Source organism: Cydia pomonella, chromosome 3, assembly GCF_033807575.1.
Source record: "Cydia pomonella isolate Wapato2018A chromosome 3, ilCydPomo1, whole genome shotgun sequence".
NCBI classification, from domain to species: Eukaryota; Metazoa; Arthropoda; class Insecta; order Lepidoptera; family Tortricidae; genus Cydia; species Cydia pomonella.
In genome coordinates this window covers 23,055,112-23,081,573 of record NC_084705.1, presented here as the reverse complement: position 1 = coordinate 23,081,573, position 26,462 = coordinate 23,055,112, and the positions used below count along the sequence as shown (strand labels likewise).

Below are 26,462 nucleotides of genomic sequence, written 5' to 3'. Positions count from 1 at the left end.
TATAAGCTCTTTGTTTTTTAAAACCGTTGATTATTGATTTTCCTACCTTGCAAAACCACACGAACACTATTTTCGATGCGTCACCAGTGTCACCACGGAGCTAAGGTGTTTTTGTCATCAAATCGGAATCGTATTTGTTCCCCAGCAAGAGTGCGGAGAGGAGATATGGGAGACCATCCTACGGGAAGCCGGCGCGCGGAACACGGTGTTCAGCGCTACTCAGGTACCAAACACACATTTGCTTTAGGAATTCACTCACGGATAAAACTTAGTCCGGAAACACCGTAAACTTAGAACGGAACACGGTGTTTTTTTTAAAGTCCTTTAATTTCAAAGGTGCATTTCTAAGCATAAATTAAGTAACATTCTCAAAAAACCGGTATTAACTCCAATTTGAAGATAATTAATGTTTTATTTTTATTCTACTAAGGCCCCTACGAGCGTACACACTTGCCTTAGGGCCTGTTTACATATTGATTAGTGTTGAGTATGAGTTCATCTGGAGTTCATACATCTGCTACTAAACGCAAGTGCTATCTCGGATGATCGATATTCGAAATGTACCATTGATATATTATAATGTTCAATTGTTTGATGGATTTAAACATAATGTCCGTGTTACAATAATGATATTAATTACTTTTTATGACAAATTCAAAACATTAAAAGAAAAAATAATTATACCGTTCAGTTTAAGGTGTTGGTAAACAAAAGCTTATGGTTTTAACAATAATTTATACATACTACACATGTAGGAAAATAGACATACACTACATCTTGACAACTATATGATACAGGTTATGTATTCTAGCAATACCCAGATGCTTTGATGTTACGTCTCGCCTGCGCCCTGGCTCGGCTGGTGAGCGAGGAGCCAGCCTGCGCCGCGCCCGGCAGCCCGGCGTCCCGGAAACCCTCCCTTAAGTCCAAGCCCAGCTGGCGCAGCGCCTCCCTTCATAACGACAACAGGAACCCAAACTTCAAATGCCCCTTCACAGCCACCAACGCTCTCACTGCGGCCACCAAAAAGGAAATAGAAGCATACAACTCTCAAGAAGAAATCAGAACTCACACATCAACGGACAAAATTCATATAAAAGAAGATCTTACTAATTTGAAAGACGTTACTAACAGTTGCCAGGAAATCGTTATGTATAACAGGAGGAGCTTAGGTTTCAAACTTGAAGACAATAAGACTTTCTCATGCGTCCCTTCAACCTCGTCGGAAATGACCTCTAAAACTACTCCTGAGGATAAAGAAGAATCTGGTGACTCGTTACCGACCTCACCAGTATCTGACAGTGGAAAAAAGACCAAACCCATAAGGAAGAATAGTGTTACTCTGGCTATGGATGGGTACCGGCGTCGCGGCAGCGTGGCGAAGTCCAATGCGAGGATGAACCTCGGCCTTATCCGCGAGAATCAGCTACCCGGCATGAAGGAGAAGTTTGGAACACCCGAAAAAGTTATGCATTTCTTTGGGCGATGCTTTGTGAAGTTCTTCAGTAAATATGAGTAAGTATAATACACGGTACGTTTGTTATTAACTATACGTACTATAGTACCTACTACTTAATAAAAGTACCTACGCATTCCACTTAAGAGGAATTCCTAGTAGTGATTTTTCCATACAAACGCTCTCGACTGTTTCCTCGCTGGATTTTTAACAATGTTTTTTTCAAATAAGATCAATATCATCAATAACTGTGCCGCTACATATGTTTTTTTATTATTATTATATTTGAAGAAACTTACAGCGCCTCGAAAATTTCAAAAACGGCTCAATTGAATTGGCTGCTAAAAAAGCGCAATATACAAATATGACAACAACTATCCAAAAAATCAAAACATAGCGGCATAGATTATTTCTTTCTCTTGCAGTTTCCTAAATTTCATAATGATTGGTTGCGTTTTGGAGGAGCAAAACAACCGAGGGCGAAACTTCGATTTTTGGGTTTTTTCGTGCATGCGATGTCCTTATCGCACGCACGCACTCCCGCCCACCGCAGCGCAACAGGAACATAGCTTCAAAAATTCGAGATTTTAAAAGTTGCTCAGCTAGGAATTGCTCTTAAGACGAAAGTGGAGGACCCGCGCGAAATCGCCTTTTCATACAAACGTAGTCCTCATTTTCCTTTCTGGATATTAACATTATTGAAAGTATTATGACACAATTGATTGACAACACAATTTTTAATTATTATAAGAATTAGGAACATTAAAAAAAATATATGAAAGCTGTTTTTTGCTCATAATTTTTACAATAATCTAAAAATTGAAAAATGTTAAACGTACGGGCATAGCTTTGATTAATATCCATCAAATTATGAAAAAATCTTTTCCATAATGTCAATATCCAGAGAGGAAAATGAGGACTACTTTGTATGAAGAAGCGGCCGTTCCCTTTCCTCTTAAGAGTATTATTTAGTGTAAAATGTATCAAGCAGTGTATAAGACAAAGTTTTTGTTAGGCCAAGCATCTGCCGGCCTAAGGAAAATTTTTCCAATAACGTGTCAGTCATCGATAACATCTCCGCGTATTTTGACGCTATAGGAAACGTTGCGAATCATTAATCAAAGTGAGCACGTAACACGTGCAAGCGTGATCACCCGCCGCCGTTCGGGTCATTGGAGCGAAAATAATAAGGGTTAATTTCCTAATTTGTCCAGAAGCTGGCCTGGGGGCCTAGCTCATAGCCTAGACAATCGTTAAAGAAAACGCCAATCGAAACTTAAATAATGTGTGGAAATAGTCACGTGAATTTTCGTACCAACTGTCATCCCGTACATATCTTTTTTTCGTTAGGCGTTTGTCGATCTACAATTGGCTACTTGACACATGTGGAATATTATAACAAAATTAAGTTAAATGGATAGAAAATGAGCCATCCATTATAAAAAAGTGGAATTTATAAAAATGTATTGAGATTATAAAAAAATACAATTTATTTTTTAGAAAAATAAATTGTATAATAACTATACACATAAACGCAATATTTCAGGGTCAAAATGGCAATTTCCTTGATCTTCCATACATTTAGGACAGACTTATATGATGTGACGTCACATCACCTTATCATTTTTTTAGAGGCGTTTCAATCGTCGAGTGCGAGCATCAGACTTTAACTCTCATTTTTGATCATTGTGTTGCTTAAATACCATGAGTCCTATATAGACAAAAAATCAAGATCGTTTGACATTATTTACAAAAAACAGTCAAGTAGCCAATTGTCATCTTGGCTGGCCCTCCTGTTATTCCTATTGCTCAATTTGAACGGGCAAGCCAAGTATAGTATAGATAATATGAGTACTAAATAACGTATAGGCAGAGGCTGTGTTAAAAGGGAAGAGTTATAGAATGTATTGTGGTTACCATATTATCTACGACTCTTTCCGCACAGACTAAAAGGTTTAACCAGTCATCTACCAAATGCGGATATTACCGGCCAAGAAATGCCAAATACATTTATCAAAATTTTCAGAAAAAACGTATTCCCTATCTACCGCGACCGGAGATCTCAGTCCAGTATTTTGTCGCGTCGTCCCATATTTGTTACGTAAGTAGTTTTATTTAAATCAAAATAAAGCTGCTTTTCGACTGCGAATAAGCTCGCGTGCATAAAAAAATCCGAAGTGGACCGCGCGGGTGGGGAGCACGATGACGGGGGTAACAAACAATTGGCCGGTAATCTCCAGCCTCGGGAGATAAAGGGATGCTTTTTTTACCGTTTGGTAGACGACAGATTAATAAATTTATCATCTAGATCTTTCGCGCGCGGTTTTCATACAAACGCAATATAATATGCCCATATTATACGCAAAATAATGTGTCCCAGGTACGACCAAATGATCCGCGCGACGGGACGCTACTTCTGCACGTTCCTGCAGTCGGTGGACAACATCCACCAGCGCATGCAGTTCACATTCCCGCGCATGCGCTCGCCCAGCATGCAGCTCACGCGCGCGCATCGCCACGGCGCGGAGCTCGTCTACAGCAGTACGCGCACCGGCTTCACGCACTATCTGATGGGTATTTATTTCTCGTTTTTTTTTACAGACGTATAATGGTTCGTACATATGGGACATTTTAATTTAATAATTGAAGATCCAACAGCCAGTTAGCGTATTTCCCAAATCTAGTCTAGATTTATAATGTCAAACGCAACACGGAAAATTAGAAATGACCCAAACATACTCCAGTAAGGATTAAAAGTACTAGTTACACCGTAAACGTCGCATACAAATCGGAAGTCGGCGAGATGCATCTGCTTATGATAACACCGATAGCTGGCATTGAAAAAAAACAGACAAGTGCGAGTCGAACTCGCCCACCGAGGGTTCCGTACTTTTTAGTTTTTATGTTGTTATAGCGGCTACAGAAATACATCATCTGTGAAAATTTCAACTGTCTAGCTATCACGGTTCATGAGTTACAGCCTGGTGACAGACGGACGGACGGACGGACGGACAGCGGAGTCTTAGTAATAGGGTCCCGTTTACCCTTTGTGTACGGAACCCTAAAAAAGCTTGAAACTTATCGGAGAAGCGCGCGTATATTGTGATTTTCCGTTTACTGGCTTTGTCTCTTCTCCATATACATAGTCTAAGCTGATAAGACGGAATATTCATATAAGAATAGTAATCTAATAATCCTTATTAGAATAATAAATTTATGACAGGTCAACTGTATGAGATAGCCGAGGACATTTTCTCGTTGAAGCTGAAGGTGTCCATCATGAAAGAGAGCATGGAGGGAAGCTACTATGTGGCGGTGCTGCGGCTCGAGTTCGACAATAGTGACTATGTAAGTTACTAGTAAATCAACAAATATTGGAGATAAATATATATATAAGAACAATTATTTATAGATATACTCATCTAGGGTGACCATATGTTTTAAATTTTAATTTTTCAGGACGCTCCCATTTTTCACCCTTGAAATTTGGCCACGTACCTAAAACTTAAACAGCACATTCCTGGTTACTTAATTTTGACGACTTGCGAATTTTCATTCTGCAATCTCGTAATTCCCAATTTTAATGCCGAAAAATGACAATTTGCATCTGGTTACCCTTTACCCATCATAAAGTTTGGCAAGAGATGCCTGTCGGTAGAGCATAGGTAGAGAATATTAGTGTCTTATTTAACCGACTTCAATGATTTTCGATAAACCTCATACTATAGACCCTCGGGAAAACCTCGGCAGGTAGCTTATTCCACAGCCGGAGCGTCCGCGGGAGGAAATTCCTCTTAAACCGCACGGTGCGCGACCATTTGGGTTTTAAGGTGTGAGGATGAACACCCTGCCGACGGCGGGCGGCGCGATGATAGAAAGTAGCCGTGGGCATCATGTCGAACAATTCTTCAGAGCACAGCCCATTGTACAAGCGGTAGAATTATGATTTTTGATGTAGGTAGTGTTGGTAATAAGAGGTGAGTGGTAGGTGTGAGAGGTGTGTGAGGTACAATAGATGGTGGTGGTGAAGGTAGACGGGGGTCTGAAGTTGGGGGTTGAGGGGTTGAGGGTTTACGAGTCAGGGTTTGAGAGGTTAGGGGGCTGAGGGGGCGATGGGTTGATGGGTCGGGGACTGAAGGGTTGGGAGTTCAGGAATCGGGGGTAGGAGATGAGTGGTCGGGGATTGGAAGTTGAGGAATTGGGGGTTAGGATTAGGAGTTAAATGGTCTGGGGTTGAGGGGTCGGGGAATGGCGGTTGGAGGTTTGGCGGTTCAGGGTCAAGGGTTTCAGTGATCGGGGGTTGATACTGTGAGGTTGAGTGATCGGAGGGTTGAGGGATTGGGTCAGTGGCGAGGCGGAGGCTAGATTTAGAGTAGTGGCGGGAATGATTTTCCAGACAGACTCGAGGAAAAACCTGATTATTTATTAAAATTAACGAATTTAGTGTTAAACATGATTGTGTTTTTCATTCATGCGTCACGCGTCACTCATTAACTCTTAAAAATGCCTTAAAACTAATGGAAAAATAAAAACTTTTTACAAAAAAAAGCAAACCGACATCAAAAAGGTTAAAATAAAATATTATCCTTTTTAAGTATATGCGTTACCTGCAACTGATATGTTTGAAGTTGGTGCCAAGCCAAATAGTAACAATACCGGTGAAAAATAATCAGCTTAATGTCTACAAATCACATTACAACTGTAGTAATAGGTATTATAAACGTGGAATAAATTTGTCTCTTTGTTACCTTTTCACGGCTAAACATCTGAATCAATTTAGGTGAAATTTGGCATGAAGGTAAAAAGTTTATGCCCTAAAGACGGTCCTTGAATTGTTTTATATTTTGAAATGAAGTTCTCTGGATAAGGGACTGGAAATAACTCAGTCTCAATTCCACACTTGCGTACTATGGACAGTTCGAAAATTAGTAAAATAGCTCTTTCAAAATTACGACGGCAAATAAACGCATTGGATTTATACCAATATACCGACAAACATGGTACGGACTGCGCTAAGAAGGTTTGACTGTGTGTTCTTAGGTACCTACCTACATAAAGTATGTTCATTGCTGTCGTAGCAAGGCAATCCAACGTATTGTACATACTTATATAGCCGCATCTTTATCGAATTGCACCAAAATCATGGTATGCTTAAATTTGTCTTGGCACCGACTTAAAACATATCAATTGCAGGTAACCCATATACTTAAAAAAGGATAATATTTTATTTTATCCTTTTTGAAGTCGTTTTATTATTTTTTGAAAAAGTTTTTTATCTTAAGTACGAGTATACTATTAGGTATTATAACCCCAAAAGGTGAGATGAGTAAAGTTTTTTTTCACCACACCAGCTCGTAAAGGAATTGAGAAATTGACCTCTATTTTGTTTTCTGTGATTAACTTGTAACAAAGTTGTATTTAGTTTAATACATTGTTTAAAAAAATATGTAATTAGGCACCTGCTTCGATTAGTAAAAAAACTACGCTAACAATATATCTGCTGTCAAGGCCGCCGTTTGGTGCGTTTCAATCTTATATGTATGAATATTTTATTACGATTTCCCACTTGTGAAATAGAAGCAAAACGAGTACGCCGTATTCGCTAGCACAATCTTTAGCTATTGTTAGGTGTAAAAGCTTTTATATGATCAATAAAAGAAACCAGACACACACGTAAGGAAATTATCTATTATAATGGGATGTCCCTGAAGTAAAGAGACAAATTTATTTCCATAAAATGTAATATCAGGTAAACTATAAAAGTTATAATTTTGGTTGTATTTTTTGTAGAAAATTAATTAAATTATTAGATTGATATCGCTTTTGCGCCCACGACCTCTTAAAAAATTTTTTTTCTTAAATTGTTCGTGGCCCGTCATCTTACGGCGTTTCACGATTTTGCAGCCACGCCTTTGGCCATACAAAATGTTTTGTCAAAAAATTGGCTTTTGATACATTTTTTTGGTTCTATGTCACATATATATGACTGAATGGAAATTAATGAATAGTTGTATGGAAATATTGCCTTCATGAACATCATTGGGGTTCGCCGGAACATTGGTTCAACAAACGTCAATAAACGCCGAGTACTTTTTCCAGTTAACTTTTATAAACTTTTCGTCTCTCTTTTTGCACGTTTCTCTTGGTCCTTTATATGTCTGGAAGTAATTTGGTTCATATATGTTTTTAAACCTAGATCGTTCCTTTTTCATTCTGGCGACAGACAGCTTTGATACTTTTAATTTATCCGATGCCACTGTGACGGACGTTAACGGAGTCTTATTAAAAATCGATTTAACTCGGTTAATGATTCGAGGTAGCGTGATTGTCCTATTTCTTCCCAGAACCTTCTTAAAACTAATCTCAACCGTTTCTTCATAATGTCTTTTTATTTGTCTAGCTCTTCCTGGAAGAAAGTGTTTGAATATATCTTTTTTAATATGAGACTCGTAAAATAAAGGCAATTGTGTAAAACCCTATTAGCAAGTGCTTCATATTCCGATGCTTAAATTTGAAAAAACGAATAAGCAGTAGAAGCAATGACACCAAAACTTTACTTTTGTTTTAATAAAATTTTCAGCCAGTAAGACTTTGAAAAGTTGTCTCTTTACTTCCGGGACACCCTTTAGCTAGTTTTTTTTACATCAAATGTAATCAAAACCTAACTTTAATATACTTACTAAAAAATAAAATTTAACATACTGTTTTGTATTCATCTCGATAAGTGAATTGTAAATTCTTATGAGAATAAATGATCTTAAACCTAAAAAAACATACATAACCTACAGCTACAGTAAGATTCGTATGCAAATATTACATGGGCAACGTAAAAGCTTGCATACATCCTCGGTGCCTTTGAAATTTAATCAAAATAGGATTGACAAGGGACCCGTGCTGCGAGGCTTTATTATCACGTTTCTTAGCTGAATTTTATTGAAATCGATTTCCAATAATATTTAGGTACTTAGGTAACCAATATTTTGGCCTGTAAACAAGTTATGGAGGGTTTCTAGGGCACGAGGAGTTCGTATTAGCGTATATAAAGCCTTTCCAAATGTCTCAATTGGGCGGCAGGCACTTGAATGTAAATTAACTCATTGTTATGCCACTCGCGAAGCTATTGGGCGAATTTAGTGCGGTTCGTATTTAGACCAAACTAAATGGAGAAATGTATTAGTGTGCCTATTTATACACTAAGTCTACAGGAGTTATTTACCGAGTGGTTTTCTCAATATCATTCATTTAGTTTTGAAACCTCTCGACTAAACTTTTACTAGTGGCTGGTTCGTAGATAGGTACTATAATTTATAGGTATGTCTGTCTTTTATATATAGGGAGGCTTGCGCGGAGTCGAAGCCAACCCTTAGAATTTTTAGAACGTAGAGGTCCTTTTAATGTAAGGGGTACACCGGCTGCTGCCCTTGCCCTTATTATTTATTACACTCTTTGCAAACTCCGTGACAATTGGATGCTAATAAATTCAGTTAGGTACTTGAAAGTTATTCGGCTCGACAGTTACTTGTAAGAAACTGTACCCACTCCACGAACACACCTCACGCACCACATTAGGTACGGTAAAATAAGTCGGTATCATAGGTATATTTATTTTAACCAACAAATAGCCCTTTTAAACTCTGTATACTTTTTAGATAGGTACTCTTAAATATCCTAAAATGTCAGTTCAATTAAAATATATTTATTTCTCTAAGATTATAAATCACTTAAACGAGAAACAAACAAAATATTACCAATAACACAAATTACAACTAATCCATAAACGAGCATGAATATTTTAATTTAATACAAATGGATGTCGGTATTTTTAAATTCAATTTCTATAACTAATTTAATAAGTAAATGTCTGCTGATCAAGAGTGCGTGGGGGCCTAGCCAAGATGATAATCGTTTGCAGAAAACGAAACGAAACGCCTCTATTACTCTTCAAACATCAAACATTTATTAAAACGTAGTGATTATATGCTCTTTGCATTTATTCAGCAAATTGGCCATAGCGGCACTATTACATGTCAATGTTTTACAAGCAATACAAAAAAAAATACAGAATACAATTACAAATATGGAATGAATGCAATATTAGAAACGTCTCTTTATGTCGAGTTACACAAAAAAAAAGCTTTGATAAAAAAATACAATCAACAAATACTTAAATTCTAAGTGTCAGAGATAAAATATAATTTGAAAAACGTACATTAAATTATCTTTAGAGATGTAAAGGGTCTCGAAGACTTGAATTCTTATATACATAATTATAAGACAATAAATTTAATCGGACATACAGACAGACTACCATATGAGTGCCATAGAGACAAATAGCGTTTCGTCTGATCATAAGTTCGATATTTCTGCAGAGTAGGTACCTAACCTGGACTACATAAAATGTTCATTTTCATAGGCAACTAGCTTTAGTTTTTCCCGCGACTTCACCTGCGTGGAAAGATGATGATGAGTTCTTGTAGTAGGGGAATACTAGAGACAACCTGTAGCCCCCCACAAATCACAACTTGCCAAGAAAAATGCAATTTTGATTAGTCATAATAACGATTCAAAATTCAAGGCCGTTATATGTACAGGCGTCTAGGCGACTGGAGGGTACATATATTTTGGTATATAGAAATATCTAATCAATATTATGAACAGTGTCTACACAGACCAATTACGTTTATCACAAAGGACGTTATTTGCTCCATATGGGGTGTTAATGTGGCCTGTAACGATTTATTGTATTGTACAGTATTGTTAAGTATGGTTGGTGCGGTGCCTCACTATTATTCAGAGAAAGCCTTGAACTTTATTAGCATCCTTATATTACCGAGCTCCGAGACACCGTAAAATGCATTAGGTATGTTTGTTATCTAAATAATTCTCTTGAGACGTCATTTCCTGAATCGTTCGTATATTTTCGCTACATACTATGTTTACATTTGGTATTACCTATATGGTTTACGCAAGTCGGGGACTATCAATCACTTCTTCATTTAGAGACAGATAGAATGTCACACAGCCAAACCTGCAGAGTACTGCAGAGCCTTAGAATTTTTAGAAAAGTATAAAAAGTATAAGTACCTATGTAACATATACCTATCCGGATGACAGATGCAACAAAAAGTCACGCAATTATTTTCAACCAAGTTTCGATTGGCAGTAAGCAATGGTAACTTGGCCTATCCCCCGAGTGTTTGAAATATTTCTCTTACATACGATACATATCCTTATTTAATATACAATCTTAGAATGTGACGTAGAAGTTTTCGGAAAAGGTACCACATAATATTCATAGCGATAGCGAATTAATTATACCTATCATATTTGTTTGTAATGTCCTCGCACAATACTGTATACATACATGTCATATAGGACGAATTTGAAATAAGTACCTAAATAAACATTGCAGGTGCAATCACTGATGCTCCGCAAGTCGCTTCCGTGCCCGCTGCCGCCCGTGCCCGTGGCCCTGCTTCTGCAGCTCTTTCCGTTCGGAGTACTACTGGATAGAAGGATGAAAATTATGAAAGCAGGCGAAAAGGTAAATTCCGTTGCACTGTTCTGTTCAATCTTTTTCTGATCTGCCACACAAGGATATTTATGGCTTTAATGAATATTAAATTTAAACATATTTTGTAACCTGACCTAAAAATTGGTTATACAAATGAACTTGAATACAATGTCTGATCAATCCTCGCGTGATGCCCAGTTCACATCTATTCTAGTGACATACTAGTTCAGTGACCCAATCTAGCGCTGGAATGCTACTGAAATAATGTGAACCGGCACTGGAATATAATCATTCCAGGGAGAATTCCAGTCCAGTGACAGAATGATGGTCTACTTTTGATTCCAGCTCGCTCAATCCAGTGTCACTGGAATTATATTATGTAGATCCAGTGCTGGATTAAACGTTAAATAGTGAAAATGTATTGTCTTTTTGTAATACTTTCCATAAATTCACTAGATGATGAAAATTACTGGGATACTACTGGATTAGATGTGAACGGGGCATTATGCCTGGTTCGCATTTATTTCAGTAGCATTCCAGTCCAGTGATCGAAACCAGTGCTAGACTGGATAGTATTGTTTGGGTACATTAATTCCAATAATTTAAGAGTTATTAAAGCGGTAACATGGATTGGACGAGGTGGAATCAAAAAGTAGACCGTCAATCCAGTTACTGACCTGGAATGCTAACTCGAATGAGTATATATTCCAGTGCTGGTTCAGTTAATTCCAGTGATGCCACTCCTGGGATGCTCCAATGTTTTCGATCACTGGACTGGAATGCTACTGGATTAGATATGAACCGAATATTTCATGTCAGTTCAGCAAAAATAACCATTTGATATGATGAATTTCGGTTTCAGCTCGTTTCAGCCTGGGGTGGCCCATACAATAGTATGGTCAAATCACCCATTTCAGAGATACTACGCCTGAGAAAACCAAAAGTTTCATTCACTTGGGACAAGGTATGTAACGACCACTTTATTACAGTGAGGTAGGTACATTGCAGTTCTTCTATGGAATTCCAACAAATAATGTCCATAAGAAATAGGTAGGGTTCCTTTATCTACACACTTAAAGTTTGGTCCGTTTGTTCAGGTAGTGTGCATGCAAACCGTGATGTTCGAGTTGGAGCTGATGCGATGGCGAGGCAAATGCCCCGCCGACGCGCGTCGTGGTTCACAGGGCGCGAAGGCTATCCTCCTCAAGGGGCCGATTTACTTCCTCGAGGAGATCGATGCCCTCATCTTCTTGTGTAGCCCAATGTAAGTAATTTTCAAAGACGGCCAATGTCAAGTAATGCGCAATTGCGCATCGCGGCTCACAGAGCGCAAAAGCTGGAGACCCATTCCTGGAAGAAATCAATTCCCGCATCTTTTTCCGAAATGTCCGAATATGAATCTGAGACTTAGACACACAGAGGCTGACGCCCACTCAAACAATTGTTAGCTAACAACAGAACCGTTTTGCAAGTCAGCCCGCTGCTATGAATTGAGCTGTCTTGCAATTAGATTAATTTTAACTTTATTTTTCCGCTTCCAGATTTAATGGCCTCGACGAGTTGAAACAGGCAGACTTGTACCTAGCCGATATGAATGGCCACGGGCTCTCCAAAGAGATGATTCTTCACGGCTGGCAACACCTGTCCAAACTGGAGCTCCTCTTCGAAAGGGCTGAGAGCCGGAGTCTCTCCCTGGAGAAATCGTGTCGTTTGCTGGACCAGTGGAAAAAACGGAGCGACCAGCTACTATACTCTATGATACCGAAAGCTATCGTTGACCATTTAAGAGCAGGGAAAGACGCAATGTCTGCTTGTCAGGTATATACCTATGTCAATTTATCTAGGTACGCCTCTCCAATATTGACTGTTTAGCGCATGCCATCAGCTGTATCACGACTGTCCTCCTATCGTATACAGAAAAGAACAGACGAAAAGTCATGGGTCGACCCTGACCCAGGATACCTTTAATACCCCTTGGAATAAAAGTTGAAATATGTTGGTTGCAGGCGTTCGACGTGACAATAATGTTCTGCGGCGTGCAGCTGGCGGAGGCCGGCACGCGTGCCGACGTCATGCACACGGTGGCGCACATGAATGAGGTGTACTCGCGCATCGACCGCCTTCTGGACGCGCATCGCGTCTACAAGGTGCACTTCCTTCGATAACATATATCATTAGATTAGAAACTAGTGGCTCTATGAGCTGCAGATCTCGCGAACCCCTATTGCTCCAAAAACTAAGCCGGTTATCACTCTGCCGCCGCATTTCGTTGTGAAGCGAAGTGATGAATACGACGATGGTACGAGGGTGCGGTTTGCTCCATATCTTTGCCCGGAGCTGCTGTGCACGACGAATCTCGTTTTTAAACAAAAATCCGTACGGTACTCAGGAACTCCGTGTGGCATACCCTGTGGGGCGCGCACCGCATCTCCGTCCGAAAGCGCGAACCGTAGGGCGATTCACACCTTCGCAAGGAGAGGCGGAGCCAATGTGTTATACCTAATACCATGCGGTTTTTTCTACAGTACAAAGTTAAAAATCGCAGCGCCGGACGGCACTCCGAAGTGCGGAGCAATTTGATAACATCCTAAACCGACAAAAAAATCTACGTCGTGATCTTGACATTGACCATCTGTCTGTTCGTCCGTCCGTTTGTTTGTCAAAACCCTTTATCTCAGGAACGCGTGGAGCTATCGAGTTGAAATTAAATATATTCAGGTCTACTGTCCCTTTTAGTTGTTCAAAAATCAACCAAATCAAATCTAAGTTAACGTAAAAAAAGATATGGCCGTTTATGTCGCAAAAAGGATACTATTTCGACACTCTGCAGGGAATCAATATATATATAAATACTTTCTGGTGATCTAGAAGTTTTAGAACATGAAATTTGGCAAATATAATAACGACTTACACTAAAAGTATAAGGAAATTCTGAAAACCATACATTTGTAATTAAATCATAAGAAATATAATCTTATCTTATTTAAATTACGTAATCAATTTCGGTGTTGTATTTTGCTCTGGGGAAACACATATCATGTATTAGCCCAAAAACAATGCGTCAGATCAATATCTAATGTGGGAATCGCAACGTTATGCAGGCCATTATAATTATTAACAATTAAAACTGTACCATGCCTATACATTTAATAAATTTGCTATATATTATATCAATATTCATCTATGTATTGCGGCTCAATTGGAACAATGCTTATAAAATGTCACTGCGATATCAATCTGTCAGTGTCAAAAGTGAAATTATCGGTTGAAGGAATGGTTACAAATTCATTTACCTTAAAAGACCTTGCACCCTTCTGGTTTAGCCCATTGGTTGACTAGTAGAGAAAGCGTTACGGCATTAAGTCTGCAATTAGTATTATTATGTATGGTGCAATAAATGGACACAGGTCTGTTTAAGCTAACTTTATTTTTGAGTATAATTACAGTGAGGCACCTCATTCGGTTCTCGTATGTTTCTTTTATCTTAATGAATGTTTTAATTTTAATTATACAGAATTTTGACTCTTGGAGGCTCTATACATCTTTAAGGATAATTTGATAAACTATATAATAATTTAGTTCTGACATTTAGAGATATTTACGCCTCTAAATAATTTTTGGATTATTTGTTTGTACCTATCTGTTTGTTTTTTTTTCGTTTTTTTTTTGTATTTCGACATTACAGACTTTATACATCTCTGAGTAATAATAATACTTTAGTTTGCATTAATATTTTCAGTTAATTGTATTTTATAATTATTGATGTGCTTGTTTTTTGCTTGTATGTAAATTCCATGTTGACGTGTAAAAGTGCCCTTGTGGCCTATTTGCTAAATAAATGTTGAAGTTGAATAAGTTGAATGAAATATTTTATTCCAGCAATAATGTTCTGTAGCTATGTTAGGTATGTATATGTATTAAATAGGGAAATAAATAAATAATAATGCTTGTGATGGTGTTTATCAGGTGGAGACGGTAGGCACGGTATACATGCTGGTAGCGGGCGCGCCAGAGCGGCGCCGCGCGCACGCCGCCGCCGCCGCCAGCGCTGCGCTCGCCATAGCACGCGCGCTGCCACGCCTTACCATTGGTGAATACAAGACGCTTCAACAAATACAAAGTCATTTATCGAAGAAAAATTACTAATTTACTACTATATACCTAGTAGAAATAGCGAATACCTAGTGTAAAAAAACATGTTCTTTCACAAAAGTTATTTTCAATTAAAAAATCTGCCTTTTGCCCTTTGTCTCGTTTTGGCTTTTTTATTTATTCATATATTTTAACTTATAATTGATGTAATTAAAATATTTAAGAACCTAAATAAACTTTTTATAAGATCATGATTGTCATTAAAAAGTACTACGAAGTAAATAATGAAGGTTATTTGTTTACATTATTGGCCATTTTTACGAACTCTGGTATACAAACATCGCAACTCGTGTAGGGAATTGATTAAATTAAGTTGCTCTTTGCACGTTCGCAGGCGTTCATTCGGGCCCTTGCGTAGCGGGCGTGCTGGGGCTGAAGTTACCGCGGTACTGTCTAGTGGGTGACTCCGTAAACACAGCTAGTCGTATGCAGACTACGTCCGAGGTGATTTAAACGTACCTTTATTTTTATTATATGACATTCAAGCGCTGGCCTTATGTAGGTACTTACAAGTAAGCCGCACACATGAACGTTAATTAATTAAGTGCACAGGATCGCTGTGCACAGGGGGCCTACCGTGAAAACTGAAATTCCCAAATTGCGGGATCTCTCTCTTTTATTCTTACTAAAACTGAATTAGAGTGACAGAAAAAAATGCCCGCAATTGATGAACATCGATTTTCGCGGTTAAGTATAGCCCAGGCATCCCTAAAGGACGACGGAAACTGGTATGTCCAGAAGATTAAACGATCAATTACATCGTAACGATAGCGACGCTGGTGACATCTCGCGGCGTTGAAAAAAAGTGACACGAAAATGAATCTTCAAATATGAATCACGTGTCATATGGCAGTCACATTGTAAATTATTTTATAGTAAATTGTATATATTTTTGCTGTAGCCGGGTCGCATACAAATATCGGCAGCTACGGCAGCGCAGCTCCCCGCCGGTCGCTTTCGACTACGGCGCCGAGGACTAATCAAAGTTAAGGTATAAACTTATTCGATTCAGTAATTAACTTCTAACAATAAGTACAAAATATCTAGGTTAAAAAATATACAGGCCTTTTTTGTGTTTTTTTTACCCGATGGAGTACGAAGTGTTCATTTCACCAAAACAAATAGGTATCAAGAGATTCTTTAACATTTAAGTTTAAATAGGAAGCCCAATCCCCACATACCTCAGTCTCCCAGAAGCCTCTGCCCAGGAATGATTGTGTCTGCATTGTTTTTGCGATAAGCTCCACGGCGAGTGCGTACAATATTTCATATCTATGTACTTGAAATGGCATAGCTTTTGAAGTGGTATTAATTTAATATTTATATTGATTGTATTGATACACTAAGTGCACGAAGTACACATCCAAGAGTCAATTATCGCTATTTTGTGTTTATTTTTGTTAAAATAAATAAAAGGCTTCTATCAATGTCAAAAAGTATAGTCGCTCTTACACCTTTTATACCTCACACACCATGATATAAGTACTTAGGTTTCTTTTTAAATATTTTTTATGTCATGTTTTAATTCTATTACTTTTTTATGACATTTGTATTCGTGAGTATTATAAAAAAAATATTTTGCAGCATGAGTAAATACAGTTTTCCTTTTTAGGGTTCCGTAACCAAATGGCAAAAAAACGGAACCCTTATAGATTCGCCATGTCCGTCTGTCTGTCCGATTATGTCACAGCCACTTTTTTCCGAAAGTATAAGAGCTATACTGTTCAAACTTGGTAAGTAGATGTATTCTATGAACCGCATTAAGATGTTTACACAAAAATAGAAAAAAAACAATAAATTTTGGGGGTTCCCCATACTTAGAACTGAATCTCAAAAAATCATTTTTCATCAAACCCATACGTGTGGGGTATCTATGGATAGGTCTTTAAAAATGATATTGAGGTTTCTAATATCATTTTTTTCTTAACTGAATAGTTTGCGCTAGAAACACTTCCAAAATGGTAAAATGTGTCGTCGTCCCCCCCCCCCCCCCCCGTAACTTCTAAAATAACAGAATGAAAAATCTAAAAAAAATATATGATATACATTGCCATGCAAACTTCCACCGAAAATTGGTTTGAACGAAATCTAGTAAGTAGTTTTTTTTAATAAGTCATAAAATTAAAAAAAAAAAAATTTTTTCATCAAACCCATACGTGTGGGGTATCTCTGGATAGGTCTTCAAAAATGATATTTATGTTTCTAATATAATTTTTTTCTAAACAGAATAGTTTGCGCGAGAGACACTTCCAAAGTGAAAAAAATGAGTCCCCCCCCCCCCCCCTGTAACTTCTAAAATAACAGAATGAAAAATTAAAAAAAAATATATGAGTTACATTACCATGCAAACTTCCACCGAAAATTGGTTCGAACGAGATCTAGTAAGTATTTTTTTTTAATACGTCATAAAATTAAAAAAAAAAATAATTTCATCAAACCCATACGTATGGGATATCTAAGGATAGGTCTTCAAAAATGATATTTCGGTTTCTAATATCATTTTTTTCTAAACTGAATAGTTTGCGCGAGAGACACTTCCAAAGTGAAAAAATGTGTGCCCCCCCCCCCCCCTGTAACTTCTAAAATAACAGAATGAAAAATCTTAAAAAAATATATGATATACATTACCATGCAAACTTCCACCGAAAATTGGTTTGAACCAGATCTAGTTAGTAGTTTTTTTTAATACGTTATAAATGGTACGGAACCCTTCATGGGCGAGTCCGACTCGCACTTGGCCGCTTTTTTATTATTGTTGTGAGTGTTATTTAAGTGTTGTAGGCCTATTTTATCATTTGGGAAATATTTCAGAAAAAAATTGTAAGTAATAACTATGCCGCGACTTAGGTACCTACATTCATTAATTTCATGATTAGGCATCTATGGATATAGGTACATACCTGAGAGCAAAGATAAATTGATTGAGATACATTGATGCGTAAAATCTAAGACAATTTCGTGCTTCGACTTTGACAGATAGGTAAACGAGATAGCGCTGAACAGCTCCATACATTTTGCGGTAACCCTGATTGTCAAAAGTTGATGTTTGACAATTCGTGATCGCAAAAAATATGGCGCTGTACTGCGTCTCATTAAAGGTTTTAAAGTTATTAGACTTTTTCAAAAAGCCGTCAGATTTTTGGCGCGAGGCGTAAATGTGATGTTTATTGTTCCGATGTAGCCCACAAGATGGCAGCACTTACTGTGCACAAGAAAACACGTGACCTGTAAATGTACATGTTTATGGTTCCGATTCAGGCCACAAGATGGCAGATCCTCCAACGCGCACGGTCCCTATGGCATCTATCCGGGTTTTACCCTTTATCAGGTAGAATCGTGACTTGCATTGTTGTATCGTCCAATTACTGATTGATAGCGCGCTCTTCTCTTATCTGTATCGCATATCTTTATACTTTAAAGAGCTTATATTCAAAATCTGATTTGTCACCGTGATGTCAAACTGTGATAAATAGAAAAAAAAAATATTTCGTAATACATTGATACAACTGAAAGTTTGCGTTGTTAATTAAAATAATTATTTGTTTTACAAGGGGGCAAAGTTTTTGTTTACACGAGGGGTCGTGCTAATATTGATACCCGAGCAAGCAAAAGATTCCAAAATTGACCCGAGCGTTAAAATCAAACCAAATCAAATTGAAATGAACGTAACAAAAATAAAAGCGGCCAAGTGCGAGTCGGACTCACCCATGAAGGGTTCCGTACCATTTATGACGTATTAAAAAAAACTACTTACTAGATCTGGTTCAAACCAATTTTCGGTGGAAGTTTGCATGGTAATGTATATCATATATTTTTATTTTATTTTTCATTATGTTATTTTAGACGTTACAGGGGGGGGGGGGACACACTTTTTTCACTTTGGAAGTGTCTCTCGCGCAAACATTTCAGTTTAGGAAAAAATGATATTAGAAACCTAAATATCATTTTTGAAGACCTATCCGTAGATACACCACACGTATAGGTCTGATGAAAAAAAAAAATTTAAATTTCATGACGTATTAAAAAAAACTACTCACTAGATCTCGTTCAAACCAATTTTCGGTGGAAGTTTGCATGGCAATGTATATCATATATTTTTTTTAGATTTTTCATTCTGTTATTTTAGAAGTTACGGGGGGGGGGGGGACACACATTTTTCCACTTTGGAAGTGTCTCTCGCGCAAACTATTCAGTTTAGAAAAAAATTATATTAGAAACCTCAATATCATTTTTAAAGACCTATCCATAGATACCCCACACGTATGGGTTTGATGAAAAAAGATTTTTTGAGTTTCAGTTCTAAGTATGGGGAACCCCCAAAATTTACTGATTTCTATTTTTGTGTAAACATCTTAATGCGGTTCATAGAATACATCTACTTACCAAGTTTGAACAGTATAGCTCTTATAGTTTCGGAAAAAAGTAGCTGTGACATAATCGGACAGACAGACGGACATGACGAATCTATAAGGGTTCCGTTTTTTGCCATTTGGCTACGGAACCCTAAAAAGCGTTTAAAATCATCATTTAAAAGTCAATTCTACCAGCTAACACAACAACAGGAAACAAAAATACATCTGTTTACTTTGCCCCACATGTGGATAAAATGCAACTTTCTCATTAGCTCTTGAACGATCAAGAGGGCCTTTAGCAGTTGGTGTAATGAAAATAATATTGCAGACTTATACCATTTTAAAATTATTCGGTTTAACTACCCATACAAAGTAACTTAAATTATTGCGATAAAAAAAAATTGACAAATCGTGTTTTGCTTGAACATTTTGGAGAAAACTTTTTATGCACGAACGTTATAAGGAGAAATCATATTTTGTTCGTAACACCAAATCTATTTTTCGGCTTGGCGTATGGGTACCTACTTTGAAAAAGTTTTTATCAAACAAAAAGAGTTTTCTCCATATGCACAATGGCGGCAATAGACTGTTAGCGATTAGCTGAAGTGACAATGACAAATCACTTTTTGCGTGGAAAATTCTTTTGGACAAAACTTTTTTTTGCATAGGTATGATCCCGCTATACAAAATCAAAATACTATGGGTGATATTATTTTTTGCGACGAAACATTTTATAGAGGTGCTATTTTGGTGACAAACCAGGTTTTGAATACAAGCTCCTCACACATGTACTTTTATATGTAAGAATCATGAGCCCTGCCTCGGTGCTCGTATCTACTCGTTATAAAGCATGATAATGAACTAAAACATTTTTGCAGGGCAAAGGCATGATGGAGACGTTCTGGCTAGAAGGCGAGGTTGAGGAGGACGAGGCGCATGAGGCGCTGCAGCTCTTCTCTGCCCTCTGCGGGGACGCCTGAGGCCTTCGAAGCCGACGCTAAAATAAACCTTAAGGTCCATATAACTCCTTATATGGCTTTGGAACACGTACCTACCTAGTTAGGGCCAAACTCAAATTACTTTGACCTAAGACTCCGGTGCCGCCGGTGCCTAATTCGAACAAAAAAGCTATAAACGCGTGCCCAGATTCCTTTTTACTTATTATGTAAGTAGGTAACTTACATAATAAGTAAAAAGAAATCTGGGCGTCAAACGCAGCTCGATGTATAACTATTTGTAAATTTCTATTACCCTAGCACGACCTAGCTGTTTACATTTAAAAAATATTACTTATTGAAGTCAAATTGGAACTACATTACACAAAATACCTAGATCAGTAATACGAAGTAAGAGGAATTCGGGTTATTGGTCACCACACCACCTTGTAATACCTAGTATCTAAAAATTCTAAAATATAACATATGTAGAAATTGGAGATTGTAAGTAAAAGATAACTATTACTGTAACGTGTAGTTGTAATGTTAAGAGTATAAAATAAGTATGTAAAGTATCTATTCGTTTTTTTTCTATCTTTGTCACTAATTTCAAATTTGTACTGAGATTATTTGAGGTTACTTGTAAATTGATCCATCTATAGGTATAAAAGCGGCCAAGTGCGAGTCGGACTCGCGCATGAAGGGTTCCGTACCATTTATGACGTATTAAAAAAAATCTACTTACTAGATCTTGTTCAACATTTTACCACTTTGGACACACATTTTAGCACCTTAGAAGTGTCTCTCGCGCAAACTATTCAGTTTAGAAAAAATGATATTAGAAACCTCAATATCATTTTTGAAGACCTATCCGTAGATACCCCACACGTATGGGTTTGATGAAAAAAAAAAATATTTTTTTAAATTTTATGACGTATTAAAAAAAACTACTCACTAGATCTCGTTCAAACCAATTTTAGGTGGAAGTTTGCATGGCAATGTATATCATATATTTTTTTAGATTTTTCATTCTGTTATTTTAGAAGTTACGGGGGGGGGGGGACACATTTTAACACTTTGGAAGTGTCTCTCGCGCAAACTATTCATTTTAGAAAAAAATTATATTAGAAACCTCAGTATCATTTTTGAAGACCTGTCCATAGATACCCCACACATATGGGTTTGATGAAAAAAGATTTTTTGAGTTTCAGTTCTAAGTATGGAGAACCCCCAAAATTTATTGTTTTTTTTCTATTTTTGTGTGAACATCTTAATGCGGTTCATAGAATACATCCACTTACTAAGTTTGAACAGTATAGCTCTTATAGTTTCGGAAAAAAGTGGCTGTGACATAATCGGACAGACAGACGGACATGACGAATCTATAAGGGTTCCGTTTTTTGCCATTTGGCTACGAAACCCTAATAAAAACCGGCCAAGAGCATGTCGGGCCATGCTCAGAGTAGGGTTCCGTAGTTACTCCTCTGTCACAATGAGCTAAACTGGAGCTTAAAGTATGGTAGATTGTTAACCAAGGGATGAACTGTGGGTGTACGTCTTTTTACTATGAAGGGGAAACTTTTTGCGATAACTCAAAAACAGCTAAACTGATCATATCCGCGATAGTTTTCATTTAATGTCTTTCTTAAGCTCTACTTCCAAGATTTTTTCATATTTTTTGGACCGATGGTTCAAAAGTTAGAGGGGGGGACACATTTTTTTTTCTGTTGAGCAATTATCTCCGAATTTATTCACTTTATCAAGAAATGTTCGTTGAAAACCCCTATTAGCTTTGAAAGACCTTTCCAACGATATCCCACACTGTAGGGTTAAAGCAAAAAAAATGTTCACCCCCACTTTACGTGTAGGGGAGGTACCCTAAAAAAATTAAATTTTTAGATTTTATTGTACGACTTTGTCGGCTTTATTGATTTATATATCCATGCCAAATTTCAGCTTTCTAGCACTAACGACCACGGAGCAAAGCCTCGGACAGACAGACAGACAGACAGACGGACATGGCGAAACTATAAGGGTTCCTAGTTGACTACGGAACCCTAAAAACGTACCTAATTATCCCATATTCCCACGATCATAGCAATCAATATATTAATCCGTATAATTTATAACTAAATTATAATTTAGTTTAAACAAAATAACAACTTATACGTTCACTTTTCAGTCTTTATAATCAATAACATTTGAGCATATTAGCGCCAAATTAGTTGCAGGAGTCTAGGATGCACGCAATACTAAAATTAATAGGGCCAACATTAAGTAATAGAGTAAGTGTGGTAGTATTTGAGAGTCATAGTAATAATGTAGAGTCTAGGTACAAGATACCTAAGTGTTTCTTCATTAGAACTGAACTAAGTATATAGGCAAATAAGGCAAATTAGATATCTAAACTAAGTAGAGTTTTAAGTGAATAGAGCCGTTACTTCCTCTATAGTTTTATTCTTCGTTTCGGGCAACTTGATATAAGTAAATATAAAGAAGAATATGAGGAAACCAGTATACGGCAAAAATAAATAATTTCCTAATGCATCCTTCATTGGGATGAACGTTATGCCGACGATGAAGTTGGCGAACCAGTTGACGAGCGCGCCGATGCTGACTGCGGAGCTGCGGGCGGACTGCCCAAACAGCTCCGACAGGATCATCCACGGGATCGAGCTCGGCCCCACGCCGAAGGACGCCACGTACAACAGCGTGAATATGACAGCGAATACGCTCATGGTTTGGTTATCCTCATAAGTAAAGAACGCTACCGTCATAAGGACCGAAAACAGGGTCATACCGGCAAGGCCGCCAAGCTGCAGTGTCCGCCGGCCTAGGCGGTCCATCAGCGGAATAGACACCAGCGCCATGATAAATAACATGCTGCCCACACCGATAGAAGCCAAGCGGGCCTCATCAGCCTCGAGACCGGCGCCTTCGAAAATAGTGGAAGAATAATACAACACAGCATTGATACCTCCCAACTGCTGTGATAAATGCATAACTATACCAATTATGAGCGGAGTACGCAGGGATTGGTGGCTTAATAGATCCCAAGCGGTAAACTTTCTTTCTTGTTTCTCGGCTTTGTCTTCCGCGTTCATGTCGTTAATCTCGTTTTCAATGTTTGGGTGGCCTCTAATTTTAACAAGTGCCGCCCTAGCTTTTTGTTCATCACGAATTGTGAGCAACAGGAACCTTGGCGATTCAACAGTGAAAGGTACCATCACGCATTGAAGGCCTGAAGGAATCAATGCAATTCCGAACAGCCACGGCCAACCCTCATCACTCCCCAAAATAGCATCTATTCCTAGAATCTGTGCGAAGATTAAGCCGAAAGCGACTGCCAATTGATTGACTGTACCAAAAGCCCCTCGTAGATTTAATGGGGCCACTTCAGACACGTAAGTAGGCGAGACAGTCGTGGCAAAACCGCAGTTGATTCCGATAAGGAATCTACCGATGATTATCATTTCGACAGAGCCTGCAAGCTTGCTGAAGGCCATTAAAGCGACCGCTATGACACCAAATGCTGCATTCATAAGGAGAGCATTTTTGCGTCCTTGTCTCTCCGCAATCCAGCTGGCAAGCGGACAGCCGATCATGCCTCCCACGGCAAAGATGGAAACAATGATGCCGAAAAGAAAGGAGCTGCGGGTGTCATCTGTCTGGTACTGGTCTCTGATGAAGGTCTCGATGAATTCGCGCGGCGCGTTGATGACGCCCGTGTTAAAGCCGAACTGGAGCATGCCCAGCACTGCCGCGCTGACCGAGTACAACAGTGGGCCTGTTATGTCAGTGGCCATCTTCTACACGTTCGGCACTCTGGAAAACAACACCAAAGCAATTTAAGTACGTGTGTATTTTGTAATAAATAAAGGTAGGTATAGAATTCAGTAAGTAAATAATTTTGTGGAGCGACTTAAATACCTCAAGTACTTAGCTCCCTTTTTTCATACGTTTTCTGACTAATTTTATCTACTGGTTTTATTTTAGAAATCTAATCTTTAAAAATTCCGATCAACTTTTATACCAGATCAATATGTCAAATATTACTTATTATATTAATGATAATATCTAAGAGGCAGAAATGTGCAATTTTAACAATAACCCATAATTTTATACAAAATGTTAGTTACATATATTTTTATGCTTATGCAGGAGTGTTAAGCTAATAGTTTTGCTGACTGTACATGATAATGAGAACAACGAAACTTGACAGTTGTTATAATATCCTTATTACTTAGAGATCCAGCCGTCGTGCAGCTGTTCATCGGTGGATGTCAGAATTACAGGAGAAACGTGATTGAAACATACACACACACATCTATGGACCCTATAGTCGCCTATACATAAAACACTTCTCATATTACACGATTAAAAAAGTATATTTACATAACATTACATCAATAATATGTATTTGAACACAAAAAACATTTTTAACACCAGATCGAAGGAGTTGAGGTACCTATAGGATAGGTACTACATAGATTGTCTGGAAGAAATCACTCTTTAGCAAGAAGACCGCCGGTTGTCTGCCTCTATCATTAATCAATTGTTTTTCTTTAAGCTGTATCTTTTACTGAGGTGTTCCAATAAAGAGTATTCTATCTATCTATAAGGAAGTAAGATCGCATCTTTGTAGGTAAAGGTAAAACACCAGGTTGGAGCTTTATGAGAACCGAGTAGATTTACAATATTTTATGTATTCGGCGAGAGCGTAGCCTGGCCACCGAAACCCAGGGCTGGATTTACGCCTAGGCCCATAAGGCCCGGGCCTAGGGACCCAGGCAACCTAGCAACGGTTTTGTGATGGAGGAGGGGGCACCTTAAATTATAAGTACCATAACAAGTACCTAATGGCCCTAGGTCTCTAAATCCAGACCTGCCGAAACCTCAAAGGAACTGCGGTGGCAGCATGGTTCCATTTTTATCACTTGTCACTATACCCATCACTTTCGCGCTTACATACTTGTTAGAACGTGACAGCCATGGTGACAAATGATAAAGAGTCGACCATGTTAGACCTACTGGTCTAAACTATTAGACTAAAGAAACTGATACTGCTTGATTTTATATCCATTGCGTTGATTTTTGGTCTATACAAATATCGAATAGGCAAAATAACCAGTACTTCATTGTATAGGATTTTTATTCAACCTCTACAATTAAATACATCACTTACAACCTTATATGAACCCTAATTGCTATCACCATTGATTAAAACACCATCACCACTTAAACCTCGTAATCGTAACACTAAAAAACACAATATGCAGATGTGAGGACAACTTACAGATGAACCGTCTATTTTGGCCAGATGCCGGCTAATGTCTAGAAAAATATCAACGAAATCCAAGTTTTGCTAGTACGGCGTTAGGTAATGTATATTATCACTGTTATCCATATGGACTTATTTCTTATATCAAAAGATTATTTTGTGAGAGTATCTACAATCTACATCATGATGTAGATTAGGAAATAGCATCAAAACCTTAATAGATATCGGCTACGTGCAACTTAATTTTAAAATAGGTAAAACCGGTCGAGTATCCTACGTGGTGTATAGAGTGCAAGTATACTGCCAGGTGTACGCCGTCACGATTCCATTAAAGGTAAGTTTCAGAACCGCAAAAACTGTAACGTACGGCATGCTTCATAAGCGCACGCACTTGCAAGACTAAAATCTATCGACGAATCGACTCACTAATGTGCGTTGTACATTTTTTTTTATAAACTGAATAGTTTGCGCGAGAGACACTTACAAAGTGTGTGTGTGCCCCCCCCCCCCCCCCCCCCGTAACTTCCAAAATAACAGACTGAAAAATCAAAAAAAAATATGATATACATTACCATGCAAACTTCCACCGAAAATTGGTTTGAACGAGATCTGGTAAGTAGTTTTTTTTAATACGTCATAAATGGTACGGAACCCTTCATGGGCAGGTCCGACTCGCACTTGGCCGCTTTTTATTTCTCGCGGCACGGGAATTATCGACCAGGATTTCTCGCGTTCCTCGAGTATCTCGAGAAATTTTGAGAGTTTCAAAAAA

At 38.0% G+C, this 26,462-nt stretch overlaps 2 protein-coding genes across 3 annotated transcripts in view; one reads left to right on the top strand and one right to left on the bottom strand.

The window, feature by feature from the left end:
- The window catches only part of LOC133516326 (soluble guanylate cyclase 89Db-like), a 31,651-nt gene extending 10,667 nt beyond the window's left edge, over positions 1–20,984 (top strand). For both annotated transcript variants that reach the window (XM_061849214.1, XM_061849213.1), the window contains exons 2-14: positions 146–223; positions 812–1,515; positions 3,837–4,030; positions 4,680–4,804; positions 10,869–11,000; positions 11,833–11,934; positions 12,068–12,234; positions 12,512–12,788; positions 12,977–13,117; positions 14,937–15,060; positions 15,457–15,566; positions 16,024–16,113; positions 20,353–20,984. In XM_061849214.1, coding sequence (XP_061705198.1) covers positions 146–223; positions 812–1,515; positions 3,837–4,030; positions 4,680–4,804; positions 10,869–11,000; positions 11,833–11,934; positions 12,068–12,234; positions 12,512–12,788; positions 12,977–13,117; positions 14,937–15,060; positions 15,457–15,566; positions 16,024–16,113; positions 20,353–20,454 — 2,346 coding nt within the window. In that variant the 3' untranslated portion in view covers positions 20,455–20,984. The remainder of the gene's footprint in view (positions 1–145; positions 224–811; positions 1,516–3,836; positions 4,031–4,679; positions 4,805–10,868; positions 11,001–11,832; positions 11,935–12,067; positions 12,235–12,511; positions 12,789–12,976; positions 13,118–14,936; positions 15,061–15,456; positions 15,567–16,023; positions 16,114–20,352) is intronic.
- A 1,800-nt stretch (positions 20,985–22,784) lies between these two features.
- On the bottom strand, positions 22,785–25,911 carry LOC133516332 (glucose transporter type 1-like). Its single transcript, XM_061849224.1, has 2 exons — positions 25,706–25,911; positions 22,785–24,234 (listed from the first exon to the last, which is right to left on the bottom strand). The coding sequence occupies exon 2, from the start codon at positions 24,213–24,215 to the stop codon at positions 22,830–22,832; it is 1,386 nt and encodes a 461-aa protein (XP_061705208.1). The 5' UTR covers positions 24,216–24,234; positions 25,706–25,911; the 3' UTR covers positions 22,785–22,829.
- Between the last annotated feature and the right edge of the window lie 551 nt (positions 25,912–26,462).

Excerpts from the sequence above, each read along its gene's own strand:
- LOC133516332 (XM_061849224.1), bottom strand. The coding sequence starts at position 24,215 with ATGGCCACTGACATAACAGGCCCACTGTTGTACTCGGTCAGCGCGGCA.